This window comes from Podarcis filfolensis, assembly GCF_964270895.1.
Source record: "Podarcis filfolensis genome assembly, chromosome: 6".
Lineage (NCBI taxonomy): Eukaryota > Metazoa > Chordata > Lepidosauria > Squamata > Lacertidae > Podarcis > Podarcis filfolensis.
Window position 1 is genome coordinate 47,124,069 of NC_139609.1, and position 17,143 is coordinate 47,141,211.

The 17,143-nt window shown below is 42.9% G+C and overlaps 2 protein-coding genes and 1 long non-coding RNA gene across 4 annotated transcripts; 1 reads left to right on the forward strand and 2 right to left on the reverse strand.

Annotated features, from left to right (window-relative positions):
- Positions 1-529: 529 nt before the first annotated feature.
- TEX38 (testis expressed 38) lies at positions 530-5,916 on the reverse strand (the record flags this gene model as incomplete). Its single annotated transcript, XM_083619648.1, has 3 exons — positions 530-1,093; positions 2,720-2,788; positions 5,805-5,916. Coding segments are annotated over 3 exons (669 nt in total), but the record flags the coding sequence as incomplete, so codon positions are not given.
- LOC310765106 lies at positions 3,114-4,733 on the reverse strand. 2 transcript variants are annotated; one of them, XR_014549447.1, is made up of 3 exons: positions 4,367-4,733; positions 4,099-4,193; positions 3,114-3,182 (listed from the first exon to the last, which is right to left on the reverse strand). It is a non-coding gene; the product is annotated as an uncharacterized lncRNA (long non-coding RNA). The 2 variants fall into 2 exon arrangements; XR_014549448.1 differs by having other exon boundaries at positions 3,117-3,182; positions 4,089-4,193.
- On the forward strand, positions 5,875-16,828 carry ATPAF1 (ATP synthase mitochondrial F1 complex assembly factor 1). Its single transcript, XM_083619645.1, has 9 exons — positions 5,875-6,323; positions 7,111-7,219; positions 8,197-8,232; positions 8,820-8,882; positions 10,675-10,725; positions 11,710-11,757; positions 12,013-12,108; positions 13,763-13,870; positions 14,626-16,828. Exons 1-9 carry the CDS (start codon positions 6,079-6,081, stop codon positions 14,824-14,826), a joined length of 957 nt encoding a protein of 318 aa, XP_083475771.1. The 5' UTR covers positions 5,875-6,078; the 3' UTR covers positions 14,827-16,828.
- Positions 16,829-17,143: the final 315 nt, after the last annotated feature.

A 17,143-nucleotide genomic window follows, 5' to 3' on the forward strand; every position in this document is an offset into this window, starting at 1 on the left:
TTGCAGCCGGCTCAGTTCAGAAATGTTAAAAATTGTGTGGCTTTCATTCCATTATGCACACAGTTGGACAGATTAATCTTTTCCTGTGCTAATAATTCTCCACATTGACACTCATCCAATTCACTTGTTCCATTAGTGCAAGGATTTACATTGGTGTAATGGAACTTCCGCTCTTTTACCTGTGTGTGTGTACCCTGTACCTACCCCCTATCTGCTCTGGAGAGTTTGGGGAACCATGGGGATAAGTTTTAGGGGGCATACAGGGAAAGGAGAGAGGGAGAGGAAGAAAGTTAGGTTGCACAAGCGGAAATCCTCCTGCTGGTGGAACATGGTTGTAGCACCAGTTTGACTACAACCCAGAGGCTTCATACCATTTTGGGATTGGACCCGAGCAGCATACTCCTGGGGTTCTTACCTGAATGCCAGGGATTGAACCTGGAACTTTTCTATATCCTAAGCATGTGCTGTCCCACTGAGCTGCAGCCTTTCACATACAATAGAAATCAGAATGACAAACCAACACAGTCGGTTTTGAAATTGTTCTGCATCTGGTCTTTATTTGGGGTACAATTAAAATCATGAAGACTTGCTGGTTCATCTTACTGCTAGGCCGAGATGCTGCTACAGAGATTGTATGCCTCCTTTGTCAACGTGGCAGATTTCAGAGGTGAGTTGAATGGCATGCTTTTGGTTCGGATACTCGAGCAAGGGTAAGAAGCTGAATGCTCAAGCAGTGGCGGCATGTGAGAGAGCACGCAGGTGCATGGTATTTCCTGAAACACTGGCTTGTACGGCTCTTGAGCTGATGGGATGGAATCGCCACTGCTATCTATGGTGATCTCACTGGCCGAGAAGCTGTCTTGTGGTTTTCGGATGCTATCAGACTCGGGACTGCAGGCTTCTGCTTTATTTCCAGGTTCAGCTTCCTTGTGAGCCAATGCGCGCTGGAAATACGATTCCGTTTTCAGCTGTTTCACCCAGGCTTTTGCACGTCGCTTCTGCTGGATTCCTTTCCTCCATTGAAGAAATAGCATACAAATGAATACCAGCATGTAACAAAATCCTAGACTTCCAAAGTAGATGGGCAGCAGACCTGCAGATAGTCAGAAGAGTAATGTGTACTATAATCTAGTCTTGTAAGACTAAAACACATGGCAAAGGCATATACTTAAAAAAAAACAAACAAACACACTTCTAGTATGTAATATTACAAAAATGATTCCAAAATTCTGTTTTGATTGAAAGGTTTGTCCACAATTTACCTTGGGAAATGTGTGTATTTGTGTGCATGTTAGTGTTTAAACAGCTAGCTCACAACCCCACTCAGTATGGGCTGTTTTTTAATACACTTCCATCAAAATAGGGACATAGCAGTCCATAGTTGGTTTCACTACGGTGCACCAACTTTTGGCCTCTGACATGGAATTTAGGCTTTTGGGGATCTAACTTTTTCAAGTTTGTGTGGTTTTGGAGAAAAGTGAAGGTGGTGTTTGCAGAGAGCTTTTGGAAATTCTGCGTAATGTTTTCCCTAATTTTTATAGAGCTGATTCTGAGTTATGACAATCAAAGCTATGCAACTATGGGTTGTGATCCAAAAAGGGATAAAGAGGATTAGAATGACTATTGAACTTCTTCAGATGCTGCTACAGCAGCTGAAGAAACAAATATGTCAATCCTGACTACTTGGTTAAGCCTTCAACTGTGGAAACTGATAAACACATTAAAAGAAGTTATGTTATGAGTTCCTCCTTTTTTATCTACTTCCATTATAAGATAGCAGAATACTCTGTTATCAAGTTTATAGTAGAATTAATGTCCAATAGTTTCCCAAGACATTTCACATTATCCTTATTGGATAATCTGTGAGGTCAAATTGTGATTAACAACAAAGCTGCATTCCTCCATCCTTTCTCCCTGCTCTGTTGTGAGCATGGGGGGGGGGATATTTGGAGGTTGTACTGGATATGCATGGATCATATATATCTCAGTTAAGAAAATGGGGACCAAATGGTAGCAAGGTCATCCTGCCACCTGCTAAGGAAATGTGATGTTGTGTAGCCACCACAGGGCTTGCCAATTTTGTTGTTGTTGTTGTTTAGTCATTTAGTCGTGTCTGACTCTTCGTGACCCCATGGACCAGAGCACGCCAGGCACTTCTGTCTTCCACTGCCTCCTGCAGTTTAGTTAAACTCATGCTGGTAGCCTCGAGAACACTATCCAACCATCTCGTCCTCTGTCGTCCCCTTCTCCTTGTGCCCTCCATCTTTCCCAACATCAGGGTCTTTTCCAGGGAGTCTTCTCTTCTCATGAGGTGACTAAAGTATTGGAGCCTCAGCTTCAGGATCTGTCCTTCCAGTGAGCACTCAGGGCTGATTTCCTTAAGAATGGATAGGTTTGATCTTCTTGCAGTCCATGGGACTCTCAAGAGTCTCCTCCAGCACCATAATTCAAAAGCATCAATTCTTCGGCGATCAGCCTTCTTTACGGTCCAGCACTCACTTCCATACATTACTACTGGGAAAACCATAGCTTTTACTATACGGACCTTTGTTGGCAAGGTGTTGTCTCTACTTTTTAAGATGCTTGCCAATTTATGGCCCTCCAAATGTTTTGGACTACAGCTCCCATCATCCCCAGCCAGCAGGGCCCATGGTCAGGGGTGATGAGAGTTTGAGTCTACAGCACCTAGAGCGCACTATGTTTGCTATATCTCACCTACCAAATTCAGTCTTGTGGATTCTGCATGGAGGATGAAATGGGTCTGCTTCTCTGTCCGTGCCTCTAAGTGCTACACCATAATTCCAAAAGTTTTAACAGTTACTATTTAAAGGGGAGAGTTTCCACAGAGTTCAACAAGCATTGGCAAGCAGGTGCCAGAATGACATAACTCTGCTTTGTGATTCTGGAGTAGAAACTGGCATCATCGTTCTCTTCCTCATACATACACACACACACCCTAATGCGCCAGATACAGCTGTAGCCAACCAGTCTGCCCATGAACATGCCCTAGAGCAATGCCATGCACACAACTGCTGCTTGTACCACCTGCAGAAGAAAAAGTTAAGCTTGCTTAATGCGTTAGAAACTAGACTTACCACTGGAGATAATCATTATTGATCCACAAACACTCGGGAATGTGTAAAAACTGTCTTCACAATGTTAGGCTATTTGTTTTTCCAATTCTATGGAAGGAAGGAAAAACGAACTAAGAGAGTATATGGATGAAGTGATTGGTGTCGTTGGAATAGAACTGCAAAGAGCTGAACACTCCAAAGCCTTATCATGAGACAATGGCAGCTAGGATACCATTCTGCGGGGGCCTCAAAACACAGGACAGCCAGGCAGACAAGCAGGAGAAAAGGAGGATGACCTCCTCCTCAGGTGGAGAAGGCCTTCCTTCCCATCCTGGGCTTCCCTTTGCAGGCTCTCGGCCACAGTCTGCTCCAGCCTGGCTTTCTTCCTCCTCTTCTACCTGCTTACTCATAAGGACGTGCCCCTAGGATTAGATTCTGGATTTTGTTTATTATTGGTACTAGTAGTCAGGGCTGTACCCCATATTAGTCCTACTCAGAAGTATTTCAATTGAAATAGATGGGCCCTAGTGGGTTTGAGTAGGACTTGGTTAGATAATCATCCTAGTTTAGATCCTTGGTTAAATAATCGTCATTGTTATCCTTTGTAATTGTAATACAATTGTAATTGTTTTTTCTTATTATTTTTGGAACCTATATCTTTAGTTTTCTCTTGTTTTTTCATCTTCAAATACGCCACATCAATAGATTCTGGCTGTAAAACTGTTTATAAATCTGTTAATGTCATCATCAGTAATATTTCTCTTCCTTCCCTCTTCATCATTTTGGGCCAGCGGTAGTTGATGGGAACCCTGAGCAACCTCCAAGAGAGCAGTACTACAATAGCATGAGACTTCTGTCAAACCTAAAGGGCTGGCAGGAGGAAGTGGGGAGCAGGCATGCCCTATGGTGGCAAGGTTTTGGGAACAGATGATGGATGGCATCAGTAAAATTGTACGTGTCACCAGAACCCCCGAGCTGGCTTCACTGAATTTGTATTTGAAAGAAAACCAGGACCTTAACAAACCCTTAATCCATGGAACGTATCATCACCAAATTTTGGAAGGACCTTCATGCTGCCACCATAGCAACTTCAAACAAGAGAGTGTGGTAGATAGCTGTCTTTGTGAAAAAAGTTGTGAAAAAATTAGCACAAAAACCAAAATTAGCAAAAGGAATAAAAGGAATAATGGTGAAACTTTATCACATGCACAAATATTCCAGAAAATTAAAGACCACCCCAAAGGCAATATGACCACTTGTGGATAGTGTAATAATCCTCTGTATTTTGTTACCTGTCATAAAGCAATATACTGCCTCTGTAAGGGGAATTCCAGCATCACATTGGGGTCTCCAAAATGGAAATTGAGGCGGAAGTTTTGTGGGTGGGGATTTAGGGGAGGGCCAAGGTCTGGGGGTCTGCCTGAAGATGCCCAGTGGCAACAGTAGCCCTGGGACAGAGAATCCTTGGTTCAGTTGAAAGCGTGGGCAACTGCCACCTTCAGCTCAGTTTCAAAGTGCAGTTAACTGCCATCTTCAGTCCAACTGAATGCACAAACAACTGTCCTCTGCACTTTCCACTGAGCTGAAGAAAAGTGTGCCCTACTTAATGGGCGAGGTTTTTGATTTGATTGATTTGATTTTCACTGTTTTGAATTTTAAATCTACCTCAAAGGAGGAGGATAGGCAAGGCTTGGCTGGCTGCACAAAGTGTCTGCCTTGGAATAAAGCAGCTTCTTGTGTGCCTGACCACTCCATATAAATGGCCTCCTTCAACCTGGTGCCCTCCAGTTGTTGCTGAACTACAAGTAACATTGGCTCCCATCCAGCAAGTGAATTAGACTGGAAAGACAATCAAGGAGCGTCTTAAAAAACTTGTCAGGTGGGAGTGGGGCATCCATCTTCAGGATGGTTCCCCTCTGTGCCCTGACTTTGCCTGTGGAAATAGGAGAAACAGCTCCTCGTTATGCAACACAGGAGGAATAAGACAGTTGCCTGCACTTCCAACTGAACTGAAGATGGCAGTTGCTCACACTTTCAAGTGAACTGAAGATTCTCTCCCAGGCCTGCTGTCGCTACTGGATATCTTAAGGCAGCCCTCGAGGCCTTGGCTCACCCCTTAATTTCTAGTCCCAGGAGGGCAAGGCAGCTGGATCTAGGGTACCCTTATAGTTCCCCATGACACCCCCAATCTCCCATCTCCCTGGGACAGTGAAAGAAATAAGGCAGGTTGTGAATGTGTCCTTGCCTCATAGCATCTCCTGAGGTGTGGTAAGGACAGGGCTGGATTTAGGTTTGATGAGGCCGTAAGGTACTGAAGGTAATGAGGCCCTTTATATGTCCAGCTGTCCTTTGTCAACAACAAATTGTTGCTGTTTTTTGTGTTGAATATGTGGTAATTTATGGACCTAATAGGTATCTGAAGCCATTTGCACATGTTGCCATGCAACCAGTCCATGCAGAATGTAGGCACCCTATATATAGAAATAAGCAAACCAGTGATATTTTGGCGAGCAGGCGGGGCTCATTACTTACATCATAGGAGCCTACACAACACAAAACACTGTTGCTGCATGTAGGTTTTATTTTTTATCTTATATATTGGAAATGTACATCCAGTGGGTTTTTTCCTTTAAATCTTTTGGGGGGCCCCCAAGAGAGTGGGGCCCTAAGCTATAGCTTGTTTAGCTTATACGTAAATCTGGCGCGTATAGACCATCCCGTGCTCTACACCTTTGCCGTGGAGAAAGGATTTAGCCGTCGGAGCCGGTCTGGGGGAGCTTCCTCCGTACCCAAACTGCACAGGATCGACCTGTAGCTGTAGCAGCAGCAGCACCCTCAGAGATTAGGGGGCTTCCTGTACCCTCCTTCCCCGCGTCCGCCGCCGCCCATTCAAAAAGAGTCGCTGCAGCTCGCCCTCCCGCCGCCTGTTGTTTCTTCCTCCGCCGGAACTTTTGTGCCGGGCCACGGCGGCGAGGAGGGCGGTGTTCCGCGTTGCTCTCCGCGGATGTGGGCCGACAGGAGCGGGATGGCGGCGGGGCACCTGCAGCAGCTGTGGTGGGGGGCGGCGGGGCTGGGGCTGTCCCGAGGGGCGCTGGTGGGGCGCTTCGCCGCCCTGCGGCCTCTGGGCCTGCTGCTGCCCCCGCAGCCTCGACTTCTGGCGGTCTCGGTTCGCGGGGCGGCGGGCGGCGGAGGCCTGGAGGCGAACCCCTTCTTCGCCAAGTACCAAGGCAAGATCCAGGAGCTCCGCAGGTAACAGAGGAGGCAGAGATGTCCCGGGCAGAGGATCGGGGAACATGATGGGCCCGACTCCCTCCTGAGTTACTATTATTTTGAGGGGGGGGGGAAGAAGCGGGGATCTGATAGCAACCTCCAAGTCCCAAACTGAGCAAGGGTGCCCTTCCCCCCGCTTTGCTTAGGAAAGCTCTTTGTGTATGGCAAGAGCAGTGCCTTTTCCCCCCCTTAAAAATACGCTTAGGGGTACTCTCATTTTGACTGAAGAAAATCAACATTTTGTAGTTCAAATCGGAGGAAATAAAGGCAGTAAATGGAGAAAAGTACAAAGATTCACAAAATGTTTAGCGGCATCCCCCTCCCCCAGAAAAAAGCACTAGGCAAGGGTATGTATGTAACCCTGGGCACACTTGTAACTCCATTGGACTCGCAGTGGGACTCGCTTCAGGATCAGGCTCTCACCCGCCTCTCCCGTATTTTAAAAACTTTGCTTTGCCACACCTCCTCATATGGTTGTTTACTCTCCGCCCTAACCTTGTGTGGATTCAAGGTCCCCTGATTTAGGAGCTGCTATCAATCAGAAAGAGTTGCTGCTTGTAGTTTTGCTCTTGCAAGACTTAGCCCTGCGCTTATGGGTTGCTGCTCTCCTGCCATCCTTTTGTTTTGCTCGCGGGGATTGAAAGGAAAGATAAACGGATATGTTTTTGGCCCACCCTGAGCTGCTTGGGATCGGGCGGGAATGAGCTGGAAATGAAACACCCGCGAGTGCCTGGCAGCTATATAATCAGTTCGAACTTTGATTCAGATCCAATCCAGAAATTTTTGAATCCCGACTGGATCAAAGGAGCGAAGTGAAAAAGCAGCCGGTGGGAGATTCGAAGCAAGCAGAGTTTGTCAGACTGATGGAGGAAAAGGCAAGGCCAATATCCAAACTCCATTTGTCAGATATTTTATTTATTCCTGACTTCTGTTTACATGTGTGTGAATGTGTGTAGCTGTGCACAGATGGGTTCCTGTCTTGTTTATTTTATGCTAAATGCTTTTCAAACAAATTGATGAAAGCCTTTGTGATGTTTGCTAGATTTTGCATTCCAGTTAGCTTAACAAAACGTGTTTGTTTCGGTATACACACACATTTTACATGACCACACAGAAAATGTAACTAGTGCAGGTTGGCCACTTCTTTCCTGTATATCTGAATCTGCATATGTTGGCATATCAATAAAACACTGTTTCTGAAGTAAAAAAGTAGGTATTCAATGTTGTCAGATGATTTTTATACGTTGTAAAAGCCACCAACAGTTTTTGTAAATGCTTGTGTTAAAATGATTAGCAATTGGCGGGACGGGGTGGGGGGAACCTGATATCTCCTTAATTTGGTGCTTAAAAAAATATACTTTGATAATACAATCCAGTGCATGTCTACTTAGAGGTAAGCCCCATTAAGTTGAATGAGACAGTCTTAGGTGGGTGTGTATAGGGTTGCCCTGTAAAAGTTTTTAAAAAGACTTTATTATCCAATAAACTGACATTGCTGCCCAGTTGTTTCTGTAACAATGTATATTTTTATCAGAAAAACTCTCAATAATATAAAAAAAAGGTTTTCCCTATAAAGGATTGAAAGTTTTTTTTATTTCGGCATCCCCCCCCCTCCAAATCTGCAATTTCACATTATATCATCAGGAAATCTGTGTTCTACGCTGCCATTAATTGCAATGTTTTCCACACAATGCCTTGGCCTATGTATTATTTTTAACTATCTGGGTATGTGTGTATGTGTCTAGATTGCTCTCCTTCCTGGATAAATAGCTTTAACAATTTTTTCTTTAATAAGGTTATGATGGCATGAAGGGTATCTATTTAAAATAAGTATTTTTATGTTTAATCTTAGTTCAAAGAATCACTTCATGGGTTCACAAAAAATAAGGTAAGCTGGTATTTTTGTAAAGTAGCCTTTCTTTTCTTATTTATCTTACTTGGGATTATGTATGAAGGACTTGACTTTCAGTTCATGTTCAGCCTTTGGCTTATGTGTGACTGTCAGCAAAGTTCTCCTTCTGAGGATGCAGACAGGCAGCTGTTTTTTTAATGAGATCTTCTACATAAAGTCTTGTGAGGAACCAGCAGAGTCTAGTTCTGCGACCACCAGCCAGTTGCCTTCAATCTATTTGGACTACAGCTTCTTGTGCTGGCTGGTGCTGATGGGAGTTGTCATCCAAAACAGCCAGAGGGCACCAGGCTGGCAGAAGCTGTGTTTGATTGCCTCTCATGAGCTGTCAGATTTTGTGCTCTGTTTCCTGCCTCCCCCCCCCCCCACCTTCTCCCCTGACAGCCCATTAGGTTTCACAGAAGTCTTATAATGACTGTTATACCTTCCTATTTGGGCATTGCTGCATTTTTGTCTTTCACGATAGATTTGTCCATGTTGTATGTGCAATAATTCAGACTTTTTGTTTCTTTTCCTCATATCATAGTATTTCAGCTTATGTCGTTAACTGTTGTCATTTGTTGCAGACACTTGATTCTATCCTTAATGTGGAGATGATGAAACGGAAGAAGCCCGACGAAATAAAACAGGTGACCCAAACTGAAGTGGTAGAAACATTTTCCATTTAGCTTTTGTAAATCTTTTATCTCAACAGAAAGTATTTCTTCATGTTAACTTGTGAAAGTAGATATGTAGCTATAGATATATATCTAAGGGCTCATAAGACACTCTGGGCCATTTCACACATGCCTGTTTCTTACATGGAGACACCAGCTGTGAATAAAAATAGGAGACTGCTATCAGGTGTGAAATACAGGGAAGTGTCTGTTATGGATCAGGCAGCTGCTATTCACTACACTTCACTCATAATGATAAACTCATGGTTGTTATGCAAAGAGATAATTTCCTTGTGAGAACAGTAACGGGCAGAAGTCTGTTCCCATATATTGCTTGCCTGTTCACTGAGATCTTCATCAGATGCTGTTTGGGTGCCCCTTTCTTTCATTGTGTGGTGTGGTGGGTCCCTACCAAGGATAGGGTCTTTTTTGTAGTGGTAGCCCACTTTTAGAATACTCTCTGGAAGAAGGGTCACTTAGTACCCACCTTGGTGTATTTTTAATATCAGATGGAGACCTTCCCCCCCCCCAGGTCCTTTTAAACATCAGCTGATGCTTATTTATTTAAATAGAATAAAACCACCACACACACCCCGCCCGTTCTGATGGCTGGATTGTATCCAGCTAAGTTCTACTCAGTTAAGCCCATTAAAATTAATGTACCTAAGTTTGTCATTCCCATTAATTTCACTAAGTATGTTCAAAGTATGACTACCACTGGGTATAACCCAGAGAAAACAAGCAAGAAGAAAGGGAGTGTGCGTGGGGGAAGGAGATAAGATGCATACACACTGATTATTGACATTTTCAGATATTCCAAAGGGTATCTTGTCAACCTAAAGATTTTTGTTGTTTTATACTTCTGCATGCTATTTTATTATTATTTCTTTTATGGTGTCCATATGTTTGAATTGTTAGCTGCCCTGAAAGCCCTGCTGATGGATAGGATAGACATCCGTGAATGGCTAACTCCCCATTCAGAAGCTTGATCCAGCCTCCCCCCATCAATTTTTTCCTATGCCCCTAGACTCAATGGAATTATTTGATGGTAGTAAAAATTAAAAACATCAGATACTGTGCTGGGATGGTTGTAGCCCAGCACCCTGTTGAGGATTCAACTTAGCCCCTCCTAGAGCATCTGATCAGTCAGTGATGAGCAGAGAGTGGGCCATAATTTCCACTCCTCAGCACATTACCTGAGGAGAGGGACGCTATGTGTGGGCATGCAAAAATATGTGCAATAGTGTTGGGTGGCTGCACCCACCCCTAGCATGTGACCCCAGATGCTTGGCCTAAGGTGAATGTGGCTGGGGGGGGGGAAGGTTAGCCACTTAGGCAGTAAATAAATAAAATAATTTGTGCAGTGATCCTCTGTTTATTCCAAGCAGATCGAATCCATCAGGGCTGAAAAATGCAACAGTCAAGGCCAAGCTTCCATTAGTATTGACTAATCATATAAGTAGTAATGTGAATATAGGATTATTGCATTTGGGTGGTTTTCAACAAAGGCTGCAATTCTAAACCTACTTACTTGTGAGTAAATTCTGTTGCATTCAGTAGGACTTACTTTTGTGTAGACATGGTTAGGATTGTAGTGTTAGACACCCTCAGGGTAGACCGATTGAAATTCATGGTAAATAACATAAGTTCGTTGATTTCAGTGGGTCCACACCAAGTATGACTTAGCTATCACTAAGTCATCTTAGGTGATGGTCTATGAAGTTAATGTACTCCTTCCTTCCTTCCTTCCTTCCTTTTCTTTCAGATATGGAAGCAGTATTATTCTGGAGAAGACACAGTTTATGCAGTTATTCCTGTAAGTACAGTCAATACACAACAGTGTGAGCGCTGTCGAGTTCAGGGCACACAGGTCTGCTAAGCAGGATATCTTTTGCTCTTAGCAGTTACAGTTCAGTTAGTAAGTTTATTGTGCTAGCTGAAGGCCATGACAAACCATACAAACACTATAAAAATATAGAACAAATCCTCTGCTTAAACCAACAGAACCGTGCAATGGAAGCGAGACTATAAATGGGAAGCCACCATGAAATACAGTGTATTTCAAATTATATATTCTAATCTTCCTTGCAATTTACTGCTCTTTTGTCCAAATCCTTCTTTTTTGCTGCCAGTGCAAAAAGGGCCACTTTATGAGTCACTGAGGTGTTTTGAGTTATTCAGCAGCCACAGAACCCTCTCCTCCAAGAAGGGACTGATTTCTTGAAGAAATGGGATTAAAACAGTGTCTCTTAGGTTCTGTGTATAATAGGCAATGTAACAAATAATGAAGAGTGTTTTCTACTTGCGGTTGCCTACATATACAGAGTCCATTTGCATATGGAATCTTCTTATAAAGTCCCTAGATATTGTAAGTGGCAATTAGCTATTCAGACAAGAACACTCAGGCACCTCCGATGGATTGATCTAAACCTGCAGCAAAATTGAATATTCTTAGTACTGACTAGAAGGTGTTGGAATTCTTCAAAAAGTATGGCATTGTATTATTATATTTGCTGAATTTTCACACACATGAAAATCAGTCTTATTGATTTTATAGGCCTTCAGAAGTTAAAAGGAGGTGTTTTAATGTTGATATGTACTGTGGTTTACTGTCATTTTTAATATTTGATTTTTTGAGTTAACCATTCTTAATGCTTTGTTATTTTGCAAACCACTGCAAGCAGTTGGAATGATGGGATGTAAATAAATGTTTTAAATAAACAAAAGCAAACCCCAAACCCCTAAGCTTTCTTTACTAGCACTGAGAGTTAGTTAAATATCCCCCCCCTTCTTTCTACAGGGAAAGACTTTTGATCTGATATGGAAACGAGTTCAGGACTGCCCATCTGTAAGTATAGCGCATGTGTCTTGATTGATTTCTTTTGAAATTAAGCTTTTTATCAAGGTTATCATGCTTCCTACCCACCTTGATTTATTGTGGCTGCAAAATTTTATTCTTGAAGCTTCTATGTTTCTGATTTCATCCTGAGCTGGGATTTGTTAACCGCCCAGAGATCTTACGATGAAGGGCAGTGTATATATCCAATAAAGAAAGATAAAGAAATTAATTAAATTTAATTAACCTATTTGATTTCCCCACCAGTTTCTATATCCACTGCCAAGGAAGGAGGGCTATGAATTTTTTGTGGGACATTGGTCAGGACCAGAACTCCACTTCACTTCTCTGATAAACGTTCAGGTAGGTGAACTTCGGCAAAACTGATTGCCAGAAACAGACTTGGAAGTAGAAACTGAATGTGGTTTTTTTAATTACATTTGTCCTGTGTAAAACATTCCATAAAACACATGGCAATTCCTTGTTTCACGTGGACACTGTTAATGCAGTATTACTTGAGCTGTGGGATTTCAAGGGGTGCCTTTTCTGTTATGAGGCTTTCAGAAGATTCCTCTAAAATGGAGGCTAAGGCAGATATTTGCAGATACGGTTGTTCATTTGTCCTTACTGTTAGCGTTATAAAAGTGTCTAACCACTTCAGAGCAAGACAAGATACTCAGCCACGTTTCAAAGTCAGCTTCGTGCTTTGCTTGTTCTAAACTGTTCGTCAAAGATTCTGGGTTTGGATGAAACAGGAATCCCTAGTTAACTGAATACTTACCTGGTTTGGTTTGCTCCGGTTGTGAAGGGCTTGCCATGCATGGCCATAAGGTTCATTCTTATCTCAGTTTATTAAGCTGAGATATCATTGTTCAAAGTCTCTCGGTACAGAGGTGTGTACAGTACAGACATGGGAAGTTAAACAGTTGTTGGAGCTAACTGTGTCCTGTATTAAAATACTTCCTTGTCTTTTCCTGTTGAATGTTCATTCGGCTTCTTTTAGAGAAATTCAACATCCCATCACAACTTTCAATATCCCATCACAACTTTCTCCTGTTTTCTTTGTTTAAGTTTCCCTATTCTTTGCATTCCCATGTGTCTTTTCTGTGCTCTCTTGACTTTGTAGTCCAGAATTCAGGGAGTCCTTTAATTCTAGGACTGCCTATGAAGAGTAAGGTTGCCCACATACTTTACCAACATTTCAAGCTACCTTTTAAATTTAACATGGTGAGAAGGACACAGTTAGGACCCAGAATGCAAAAGTCCTATGGCATGTCCTGCTTGGATCTCTCCCCCCTTTTTCTCTGGATGGCAACTATCCTCTGTTTTAAGAAAAATTGTTTTTAAGTTTGGAAGATTGAGAGTTGGAATATTTGTGTTCCTACTGGTTGAACATGGGTTTTGAGAGGCTGACGAGTAAAGATATCTTCATAGATGTTAACACATTGGTCTCACTAAAATAATTGTGAGAAAACCTTCCCTGGAGAAACAAAGTAGTTCAGAGTTTTTCAACTTTAGGCTCCTGCATGACCCATTCTAAAATAGTTTCATATTGTTGTTCAGCAGAGGTTTCCAAACTTTTCATGCTGGTGACACTTTTTAGACCTGCATCATTTCGTGACGCAGCGATTCAGTTTCACTAGCAAACCGGAGGTTAAATTAACCCCTTTCTAGCCCTGAGTGGAGCATGTGCAGGATTTGCATGACACACCTACACATTGCAGCCGCCACACTAACGTGTCATGACGTGTGACACTAACATGGAAAGCTCTGTTGCAGAAGCTTCAGATTCCTAAATATCAGCATAGTTTTCACATGCAAACCTGGAATGTTCATTAGGACTATTAGTTTTGATTTCCTATATCTGGTGGATGACTTTTTGGGTCTGGAAGGTTTAAGATGCATTGAATTAAGTTTTGAAATGATTAGCTCATTATTGAAAGTTCTGGCTTCTGATCTTTTGCTTGAAGGACCACATTGCATATACTTCTTAATAATATATTTTTTTCCCCTTTAGTCTCGAGGGGAATCTGCACCCACCCAGTTGGTCCTGTATCATTATCCCGAGCTACAAGAGGAAAAGGGCATTGTACTGATGACAGGTGAAATGGATCCTAGATTTTTGGTAAGCATCTTGGTTCTCACTATCAGATGAAAAACTTGAACTCCCAGCTCTGTTTCTGCCAAAAGCTTTAAAATGTAAATCAGATCAGAACATAGGTAAGACACCAGGTTGCTAGCACAGGTTCATTCCCACTGTCATAAGCTATGGTTTTTAGCAGGCATGGCCAAACTTGGCCCTCCAGCTGTTTCTGGACTAGTGGTCAAGGATGATGGTAATTGTAGTCCCAAAAACAGCTGGAGGGCCAGGTTTGGCCATGCCTGGTTTATAGTGTCCAGAACACAAGAAGCATGTTGTTCCCTCCTTTTTACATTCTTGTTGGGTTTTGTTTTTGCAGCTGAGAGTCTCCTCGAACCGTTCTCTTTTACATCTTTGTTTTTCAAATCACTGGGAGGTATTTGGATTTGAATTTTGACATGAATGAGCATTCAGTCTTGAAATTCCTGCCCTCCTTCAATTGTGAGGTGTAGTAGTGTTGGGGGAGAGCAGTATCACGGTGGTGCGACATTCAGTTTCATAACCAGTGTTGCCGTGGGACCAGGAACCTTATTGACTCTGCACCACAAGCACTGGGCTTTTACATTGCAGCTGGATTAGCCATCCCTATGGCACAAAACAGGATAGTCACAAAACATGGATCCACAGTCCATTCCTGGACTTGGGTCAGCTGGTGAAAACAGGGTGGTCTTTGGACTGAAGAAGGGCTGTCACTGACCTGACAACTTTAATTGTGTGTCTTTCTGTTTTACATCTTACAGACTGTCACAGAAGCCCAGTGCCTAGCCAGCCAGGTGCAGCTTTTTTATGCCACGGACCGTGAAGAGACCTACCGTTTAGTGGAAGAGTTTAACCACCGGCCAAATGAGTTTAAGTACATGTCTGTAATAGGTGAGCTTGAACAGAGCAGGCTGGGGGAAGAACTCAGGCCTCAGCAAGACCCACCATCGTCCACTGCTTGAGTGGTGGGAGAAGCCTTGAAGAGACATGACGGGTATCGGAAGCGCTCTTGCCTTGAGTTCTGGAGCGGCTGCTTCCGACTGAAATAATCTTGATGGGAAAGGGGTGACATTGACATCTGTTGGGGAGAAGAATATCTTACCAAGTGACCTATGCATCTGGGAGCATGGAGGTACTTGCACAGCCTTTGTTTCTGGCTGGTAGGAGAAAGAAGGAACGCATAACCTTGATATCCACTTGATGGTGTTTGGCATTTGCTTCCCCCCCCCACCCAAAAAACGCACATCGTCCAGCATATTTCAGCATTTATGAAGGTTTATTTAAATCTCTTCATTCAGCAAGGGAACGTAATTGGACGGGGGGGGGGGGGGAGCTAGGAGACACTACTGTAGATGGATGCGGTAAGTTTCCCAACAAAAAATACCATTATTTACATCATAATGTGCTACATTCTTAGACAAAATATATATTTTTATTATTTACACTAAAACACCCTTGACATACAAGAAACTACAGCCCAAGCAAAAAGTATAATTCCCAGCCCCAGAGAGCTTAAAATCTGACAGTAGGACCTGAATAAGCACAAAATGGAAATCTGTTTAGGGCGACCAAATTTTGCAGTCATCTGGTACGTAAAACCAAAAACATTTTTTTCCTCTTTTTAATAAATGAATAAATAACTTTCATCTGAGGCTGTCCTCCATGAAAGATGATTGAATGTTTTCCATGATGCTGCTGGCAATTCTTAGTACTGGAAAGGTGTTGAGCCAATTTCACCAACACTGACTAGAGCTGGGGAAATGCCCTGTTGCCTTCATCCTCTAAAAGCGCCTTTATGAGATAGAACTACATATTTTTAGAAATGAGAAGAATCTTAAGCTATTCCTAGCCCCATAGATGTTGAGGAACTGGGCCGTGCGTGATTTTACTTGTCATTCATCTGTGAAGTGGAGATAATGCTTTGTTATCTTGTGTTTCCCCTCTTTCTTGCGGCTTTTGTGTAACGGGTTCAGAACCTTATTTGGCCCAGATGTTTGTTGCTGAACCTGACGGATGGGGTGAGAAGGGGGACGAGTGGCAGGTTCAGGAAAGCCCAGGTGCAGATGCATCTGGTCTTGCAAGCGCTAGGCATGACTCTCAACCCACAGAGTTGTATCCATCCCTGGGTTGCATCCAACACTACTGTTCCGCTTACACAACGTAGCTTTCCGATGCTCTCCTCTCTCTTGCAACCCCACATCCTCAAAATCTCCTGAGGGTTGTAGGATCCTCAGGAGCAGATTTGGGAGGCAGGGGCAAGAGCACACAGAGAAGAGAAGAAGAGAAGGTCATGTTTCAGAAGTAGACCTCCCATATGCACATCATTTGATGCATCCCTAAGTCATGGCATGAGTAGGACAACTTCTCCTTCCCCTGCTCCAGCGGGTTGGGGGAACCTTCAATAGCATTTCTTTTGGGGAAGGGGGCAAATTCTGCTCATACCATGACTTAGCTGCATACCCTCCATAGACAGCAGGAAAGAAGGAAGGCATGCTGGGATCAGAAATGAGTATCTGTCAGTCCCTTCAATCTACAGTAAAGGGGCAGTGGCAATTAGTAGCCTCACTGTGGTCAAATAAGGGGAGCAAGGAGAGAACTTGCAATTTTGAGAATATTTTTGAAGTTGCAAGTTTGAATCTTTCTATTTTGTGCCTCAGCCTGTCTTCTCTGTTCTGTGATGTGCTGCCTGCTGAGAAAACCCCAGTGTTTCCCCCCCCCCTTAGTTGAAATGATTCAAGACCTGCTGCTTTGCATATCATGGGCTAATTTGCATATTGTTGAATACTCCGTTATTTGAAAACCAAAGCTTTGCAATACCTTGGAAAACAGGTGAAATGGGGCAAGAAAGAAAGGGAGAGAAGCAGGATTGCTACCTGATTCCAAGAAATTGCTTGATTAATCATGTGTGTTGATTGAATGAATCTGTATACCTTTGCATATGAATAAAAACAATATTCTGAAAAAGCATACTACTTTTTTTTTAGATTATATGCACATGTTACACTAGGCACCTGTTGGGAACATTTGTTCAGAGGACTAAACTTCTTGTGCCTCTTCTATTATGGGATCTGCCACTGGTAATTTTTTCTAAGTACTTGTACTGAAAACAATTCATCTTAAAAAATAATAGTAGTCTGTTCCCAAATAATGAGGATACCTTTTTGGTCAATGAAAAGGGATTAATCTAACTGAGGCCACATCTGTACCACACGTTTTAAAGCACTATTATACCACTTTTTACAGCCATAACTTTCCTCGAAGACCCTGGGAACTTTTGCA